The sequence below is a fragment of the Phalaenopsis equestris genome, unplaced genomic scaffold (genome assembly GCF_001263595.1).
Source record: "Phalaenopsis equestris unplaced genomic scaffold, ASM126359v1 Scaffold000002, whole genome shotgun sequence".
Taxonomy (NCBI): Eukaryota; Viridiplantae; Streptophyta; class Magnoliopsida; order Asparagales; family Orchidaceae; genus Phalaenopsis; species Phalaenopsis equestris.
This window is the reverse complement of record NW_018164444.1, coordinates 42,384,551-42,392,775: the sequence shown is the minus strand read 5'-3', so window position 1 is coordinate 42,392,775 and position 8,225 is coordinate 42,384,551. Positions and strand designations below refer to the sequence as shown.

The window sequence follows — 8,225 nt, the reverse complement described above, 5'->3', positions numbered from 1 at the left end:
ATATATATATATATATGAAGATTGAATGTCCAAAGAAAATACATTTGATGTAAATATTTATAAAATATGTAATATTGCATGTAATTATTCAGTGAACACAACAACATAAGAAACAATGATCTAAAAATTAAAAAAAAAATCTGCTTCGAAAGTTTTCTAATCCTACCTCCACTCTACCTCATGTTCCTCCACCATTAGCTATTTTCCTCTACATGTGTCACAACGCATCTGCTCCATCATTTATTCTATAGTAGCGAGTCAAACTTTCAATTGAGCAATTACTCGTGCCTTAATGTTTTTAGCAAAAGCTATCATATGCCTTCTAACCAAATCATCAATCGAAGTGGTGCTTTTTAAGAAAAATAATGGTATGCTTCGTACGCCGCACCATATATGCCTAAGTCATATATTTTACTTTTCTTTTTCCCTCAAATGGTTTCTCTTTATATGTCAAACTCTGATTGCTCAGATTGTCCACATGACATCTCATACTTTTTGAACTTTGGCCATGCACTTCTTTCAAGTACTCATCCTACAAGAAATTGTAATGTGATTAAAATAAAATATATTTGCAAATGGTTTATAATTCAAAAACAAATATTTTGATTACCTATGCTGTTCGTATCCTTGCATCAACCCACTGTTTATCCGTTTGATACAAATGTGTTCTACCATGCAACTCTACTGTCGTGGTTATTTTCCAAGTATTTGTTTATGTAAATATATTTAAAAGTTAGTAAATATTACTTCTAAAATTTATTGATATTTGTTAAACACAAATTATGTGAAACCGAGGATCTAATATGTAAAGAGCTTCCTATGCCCTCAATTTAATTCTCGGTGTTATCTTTCCTTCTCCCTTTTGCGAACATAGTTGAGAGGTCCAGGTTGTGCACTAACTCAGCCCACATAGTTGAGAGGTCCAGGTTGTGCACTAACTCAGCCCTCCAGGTTTTGCACTAACTCAGCCCACATTATCTCTGTAATTTAGAGAGGGCCTCTACTCTAGATCGATAAACATATCACACAAACAAGTTGTGCCCTTGATCTCAAAATTCCTTCTAATTATCTATTTATGCTCTGATGATCACCAAACCATTTTTCGTAATGTAATAGCTATCATTTAAATTCGTTATAACTAGAACTTCAAGTACTATTTAAATTCACTCATGCATATATCACGAATTTTCATTGGTATTTTTTCTATGATAAATATAGAGTATCATTTTTGCTCTTTATTTTGTTTGTGGTCTTATGTATTAACTATCTAGAAGCATTAAAACTAAAAACACAATTTTGTTATTATCATTATATATGTGAATAATAGTAGTGAAAAGTAATGCTTATAAATTTATGTATCTCCGTCCGGCTCGATGTAAGGGCATTACATGGGTGTACCACATTATATTCTTAGTAGCAGTCGAAAGACCAGCCTGGCATGGTGGTGGCGGTGGTGGTACTGTGTGGTGGTGTTGGAAAGAGTAGAACAAAGTGGTCTCAATAGGATCTTGGGAGTAATATGTTGATCTATGTGTTGGAAAGAGTAGAACAAAGTGGTCTCAATAGGATCTTGGGAGTAATATGTTGATCTATGTGTTGTTGTAATATGGTGTGGTGAGATCGGCAGGAGCTCATGGTGGTGACAATATCTAGGACGAATACCGGTCTTCTTCTCGTGTTGAAAATGGCCGTGATTGATCTACGAACGACATCATCATTATAACTTAATGCCGTCTGAAAGAAAAAAAAATTAAAGGATTGGATCAAGTAAAGCAGATCAATGTAATAAAATTTTAAAAATAGTGTATAATTAACTACGTGATATATAGGAAATAAAAGAGAAATATTTTAGCCATGCAGATGTTATAAAACTGAACTCTGATTGGCAACCAAAACCTAGCAAGAAGAACAACGCCATACTTTATTTGATAGTGTTATCAACCCCTACTGATAGAGGTGAAACTTCTGACTATGGTCCTAAAATTTCATCTAACATAGTTTATGATAGGGATGTTAAATTTATGTCATATTTTTCGAAAAACTTATGGAAAATAATGGGAATACAATTGATATTATCCTCGGCATTTTATCCCAAACTGATGCCCAAGCTGAAGTTACCAATAGAATTTTAGTCAATCATCTGAGAAGTTTGGTGGGGAAAGCTTGGGAAATTGGGTTATACACAGTTGAGTTAACCTATAACACTACTGTTTCAAAACAACCAATGGAACATTTGAAATAGCCTATGGGTATAATCCAAGGAAACCAATTGATCTGACTAACGCACCTTATCATACAATTTCTGATTTAACCTTCACATTTGCATGCAATTTGCATAGCCTTTATAGATGATCTCATTGGGAATCTTATGAGGGTGATTATATTTTAATTCATTTTTGGCCTGAGATATCCTCTTCATAGTATAGCAAGTTGCGAGAATGGGAAACTGGCCCTAGTGCTTTATTTGGGGAATTATCCTTCGATTCTCTTTTTAAGCTATTTTATCATATGAAACTGCACAATTTTGTAATTCTGAGGGAAACCTGTGTTGTTGGTTAGCCGTTTCCTTTCCAACCCATCTTTGATCTAAATTTTATAATTGATGAGCCACCTACAGATACAATTACGTTTCTTATTAGATGGACAAAATCACATTATTGAGGAAGATGCATTAGGTTATGAGTTGAAGAAGCTTGCCTGTAAGTTGTTGGAGGAATGTATGGGCAAGGAAGAGTTCTTTTGAATCATTGGGGGATTGATGCAAGACAACTGTAATAAAGGACAACTACTAGTCTTTGATTAGACCAAATAATATTTAAATTTTTTTTATAATTTTATTTTATATTAGGAGTTTTAATTGATTTATTTAAAGTTGTTTTGATATAATTTGGTTGAAAATGCTAAGCTGTTTGTATGGTAGAATTTTACTCCAAATCGGTGCATATTCTCATGCCATTGTTGTCACCCATTTTGTCAAGTCATGGTCGTCCTAGTCAAAATAACCATAACAATTATTTTTTGAAAATTTAAAGGGTTATTCCATTTCCCCATATATTTAATGTATTTGATTGTCTTTGAACTTTAAATATCGAGTTATGAATCAAAAATAAGTTTAAAGGAACATTTATTAGAAGTTGGCTACTATTTAGATTCTTTATTTTCTCAATTGTTGTTTTTATAATACCTAGTAATATATAAGAAAAAGGATCTTGAAATACAATATAAATTAAATTGAATAGATATTCTTCCTCTGAAATGCTTGGTGGCTATGTTTTTATTTCTTGTTTTGGTACCTAAAACCACCCCTCTTTAGTGAGTTTTATTTTACTTTTATTTTCTGTTGTTTCTTACTATTTTAATTCTCATATTAACTTAGAGAAGTAACATAATGGTGAACTTCACTTTGTTTAGGTTCTCTATTTTGAATTCCTCCATAGCTTCAATCAAGCGAATCACATTTCTTCTCTTAGGCTTACCATGCCCTAGAAGTCTCCTTTTTGTTGGTCTTAATGAACACTCTTTTTTTTCTTTTCTAGATTTCTTAATGAGCTTGATGCTTTGGGAGGATCATCTTGGTTGGCATATAATGTCAATTCAAAAAGCATTGGTACTTGGAACAGTCCACTTGGTGCCCTTATTGCAGGCATCTGCCAGATTGGTCTTTCAGGTTGGAGACCTGAGGAATGTGCTGCTATAGAAAATGAAATTCTTGCATGGAAACAAAAAAGTTTTTCTGAAAGTGAAGGTAAGCTTCATGGTTTTTGGTTTGGTTTCGTACATAATTTTTAACTTTGAATTACGCTTATAAACATTTTTTGCGGGTTATATAATGAATTTTTTTTGTTTTGGTTTTTTAAATGTTTTGTTAGGTGATGTGGATGGAAAGCATATCTGGGCTCTGAGGCTCAAGGCTACCCTTGATAGAGCAAGGAGGATGATTGAGGAATACTCTGAAGCACTGCTCCAAATATTTCCCGAGAAAGTTGAGGTTAGTGGCTTTCATTTATATTTTTTCTTACTTTCTTAAGGCGATTAAAGTTCAATTACGTGGCTAAGTAGCAAACATGACTCGAACTATCATACATTTAAGTTTATTATTTTATCTACGGTTTCTAGAATTTCTTAATATTTTAATTCCACTCATGCTTTTTTATTCCAAAACTTGTTTCTTTTTGGTACTTTGTTCTTGTAGGTTGCAGCCTAAATTGATATTCTTATTGATAACATTTTCTCGCTAATTTAGATTATGCATGCTGACTTTACCTTGATTTTATATTTCATTGAAGTTTATTTTAATAAAGCTGCTTCTCCATCTACCTTATAAATGTTAAACTGCTGAGAACCTCTGCTATTCTTGAAATTGCAGAGGTTGGGGAAAGCACTTGGAATTCCTTCAAACAGTGTAAGAACATACACTGAAGCTGAAATACGTTCCAGGTATTACTTCTTGAATCATTTTTAAATATCAATGTTAAGCTTCCCCCTTGAAGGAATTTCATATGCCCTTTTTTCTAAGATTATTGATTTGAAATTGTTTTGCAGCATTATATTCCAGGTTTCAAAACTTTGTACCGTCCTTCTTAAAGCATTACAGACTACACTAGGTTCATTGGGCTGGGATGTTCTTGTCCCAGGCGTGGTACATGGAACCTTTCTGCAGGTGTGCAAGAACGTATTTTCATTAGTATATATGAGAATGTACATATCGAATTGATCTATTTGATAGGAATAATGAGAACAATTCCCATTCCCAATTTTGCTAGTGCTTAGGATTAATTAGACACTAAACCACGCCACAAAATAACATGATCGCACAAGATCTAAGAAAACTGAAATAAAGTCTAAATTGAAGCACAATCATAGCAACCAGAAAAACACACGAGAATTTAATCTGGAAAAACCTAATCCTAAGAGAATGGGAAATATTACGGAGCCACACCACCAAGAAATTTCACTATAAAATTCGGAAGGTTTTTACAGAGAGATCACACAAATTTCCTCTCAACACACAAGGAAACTTACAGGACTTGCTCCAAACCCTTCTTGCTTCAAACTGACGTGAAAAAAACACTTCGAGATCCCATAAATCCTCAACTCCAGTACTTCTCTCCTTCACCAGGAATTTGTCGAAAAACTTTTACAAGAAGCATTACACCCAGAGCATCTCTTATGCCGCTTGAAATTGGTCTTAAAACTAGAATATCGAAGTAACTGCACCAGGCACTTAGGCTTCCAAACTTGGCAACTAAGCGTCAAGCTTTCTTTCAGTGTCGAAAATTGGGCGCTTAAGCGCTCAAAAGGGGTGCCAAAGCGTCCCTCCCTCTGTCTGCACCCAAACAAAGTGGATGTTTGAGCGCCTAAAGAGGGCGCAAAGGTCCTACCTCTCTATCGACGTCAACATGTGGGCGCTTAAGCACTTATAGGGGTCTCTTAAGCACCCAAAGGGGGCACAAAAGCTTCTCCGCCACAGTGTTCGCCCACAAATGTTCTGTCTTCATTAGCGTGTGCAGGTGGTTCTACACCTAACAATCTCCCATTTAGAGACTAAAATACCAAACTCTAATCCTCTGTACCCGCTCCTCTATCAGAATCTCTTTCATAGTCACGTAATGTGGTAACGTACTATGGTGTGGCTCATCCTCAGTCTCAACTTTCATGAAACCCAATTGAAGCCAAACATAGCAGTTTCTCAACAGTCATCACCTTCGTCAACACATCCACTGGATTTTGAACTGTATCTTCTCCTCCGAGAACAACTGCTCAACACATCCACTGGATTTTGAACTGTATCTTCTCCGAGAACAACTGCTCATCTTCAAGGAGAGAGTGAATAAAATGATACATCAACTAAATGTGTTTTGTTCTGGAATAAAAAAATAATATTCTTAACAAGATAAATCACACTCATGCTGTTATTGTAGAGTTTTCCAATCCTCTACTTCTTGCCCAGTTCTGTCATAAAACTCTGTAGCCAATTCATCTCCTTGCTAACCTCAGTGATAGTAATATATTCAACATCTTTAGTTGAAAGTGCAACATCTTCAACAATCTGAAAACCCAATTCACCGTTGTGCTCCCCAATGTAAGGACATATCTTGTTGTATTTCTTCTATTGTCTATATCTCGTGCCAGATCTGAATCTAAAAATCCCTGTAGATTGATCCATGCACTTCTATCGTAAAGTGCCCTGTTGATTGTTCCCCTCAAATGCATGAGAATCAACTTTAACGCCTCCCAATGATGTCTTTCTGGTTTGCCTATGTACATACTGACCACTCCTGCTGCATATATAATATCTGTCATGGTACAAACCATCGCATACATCAAACCTCAAGTTGTTGAAGATACAGAGTTCCACCATCTATGCTTACTCTGCTTCATAGTTTGGCAATAGCTCCTTTGTTAGTTTTAAGTGACTACATAAGGGAGTGCTAATTAGTTTCGCCTCATGTTGAACCTCTGTATGATCTTCTCACCAACTCTGCTTGAGGCAACTTCATTGTTTATGCACTCTTGTTGTTGCTGATTCTCATTCCGAGAATCTTCATGGTTGGACCTAAATCCTTCATCTAAACCTCACTTGATAATGATTTCTTTAAGTCCCTAATTTTCTTTATATCTGCCACTGTAATTAATCTATCATTTACATACAAGAGAAGCAAGATATAACAGTTATGAAGTGTTTGATGAAACATCAGTGGTTTGCTTGACACTTGTTGTTTGACATGAACCTTTCAAACCTCCTGTACCACTGTCTCGAGGCTTGCTTCAAGCCATAAATGCTCTTCTTCAACTTGTAGACCAAATCTTCTTTGTCTAAAATCGTATAACATTTTGGTTGCACCATGTATAGCTCCTCCAGAACTTTATGTATGAAAGCTATTTTTATATCCATCTGCTCCAGATGTACATCTTCTTCTGCTACCAGACTCAGTACAACTCTAACAGTCGTCATCTTCACCATTGAGGAGAAGATCTTTGTATTATCCACTCCTTCCCTCTGCTTGAAGCCCTTCACAATAAGTCTTGTCTAGTAGCGCTTGCTCCATCTAAGATCTCTGTATTACCCACTTGTTGTGTAGTGCTCTTTTGCATTTGGTTGTACCGTCAAATCCCAAGTTCGATTTGACTCCAATCCAAATCCAAAGATTGCATTTCTTCATCCATGACAAGCTTCCACTCTCTTGATTCTTTAACTTGAGTGACTTCCTCAAAACACTCTGGTTCACCACTATCAGTTAGTAACAAATAGTGTAAAGAAAAAGATTGTCTATGTATAGGTTGTATCATTCTACTGGATCTTCTAGGTTATGTTGTCATTGTCTCAAGAACTGACAGTGCTCCTTTTGGTTGAGCACTTCTTCTTTCTCTACTTTATGGATCACTAGTGTCACCTATCTCTACATATCTGGATTCTTCAGAAGTAGCTAACGAGTTGTCCTGAATTCTGACCCTGTCCTTGTACATCTCTATTTCATTAAAAGTGGCGTCACTGCTTCTAATGAATTTCTAATTCTGATAATTCAAAATTTGTACCCAAATTCATTTGAGCCATACCCAATGAAAGGGTATTTGACAGATTTTGAGTCAAGCTGCATCAACATGCACATATGTAGAACACCGAGATACTCCTGAATGAGAAATACCTTTTTGTTATTCCAGGATGGTGTTATTAATTGAAAGGTGCCTTCAATGTTGCCCTGAGCCATCATTAATGCCTCTTGGTCACCTTCCACGAATCACCTATAAAAGTAGTCACGAGTCCTGACTTTGACAATATCATGACCAGGCCTAGGGCTTGGAATTAATCAAGATGAGAACGAATGATCGGACTGTGAAAATTAAATCTCTGCTATTCTAATTTTATCACTAATAATTTAGTATTCAAATAATACATGAAAGAGCCATCAAAGAAAATAATTAAAATTAATAAGTTGAAATTTGTACCTTTCTTTTTGTTCTCATCTTTTATATACATTTAATTCTCCTATGGTCAACTTGTTCGAATGTTTAAAATCTAAAAATCATATTGAAACAACATAATGTGTTATTTAAAGATAATCTCGCACTACTAAACTACAATAATCCAAGGAAAGAAGTATAATATGTTTGTGTGTCTATAAGAAATCGTATAATATATTGGTCATTCATATTTATTTATAAGCAATTTGATATATATTTATTAACAATCTGATATATGTTTATAGGCAATTTAAGATACGTTT

General features: G+C 35.0%; 1 protein-coding gene across 1 annotated transcript in view; it reads left to right on the top strand.

Annotated features, from left to right (window-relative positions):
- LOC110018323 (phosphoglucan, water dikinase, chloroplastic-like) overlaps positions 1-4,760 on the top strand; it is a 6,250-nt gene extending 1,490 nt beyond the window's left edge. Inside the window, exons 3-6 of the mRNA XM_020715604.1 lie at positions 3,537-3,745; positions 3,870-3,988; positions 4,367-4,437; positions 4,543-4,760. Coding sequence (XP_020571263.1) covers positions 3,537-3,745; positions 3,870-3,988; positions 4,367-4,437; positions 4,543-4,714 — 571 coding nt within the window. The 3' untranslated portion in view covers positions 4,715-4,760. The remainder of the gene's footprint in view (positions 1-3,536; positions 3,746-3,869; positions 3,989-4,366; positions 4,438-4,542) is intronic.
- Positions 4,761-8,225: the final 3,465 nt, after the last annotated feature.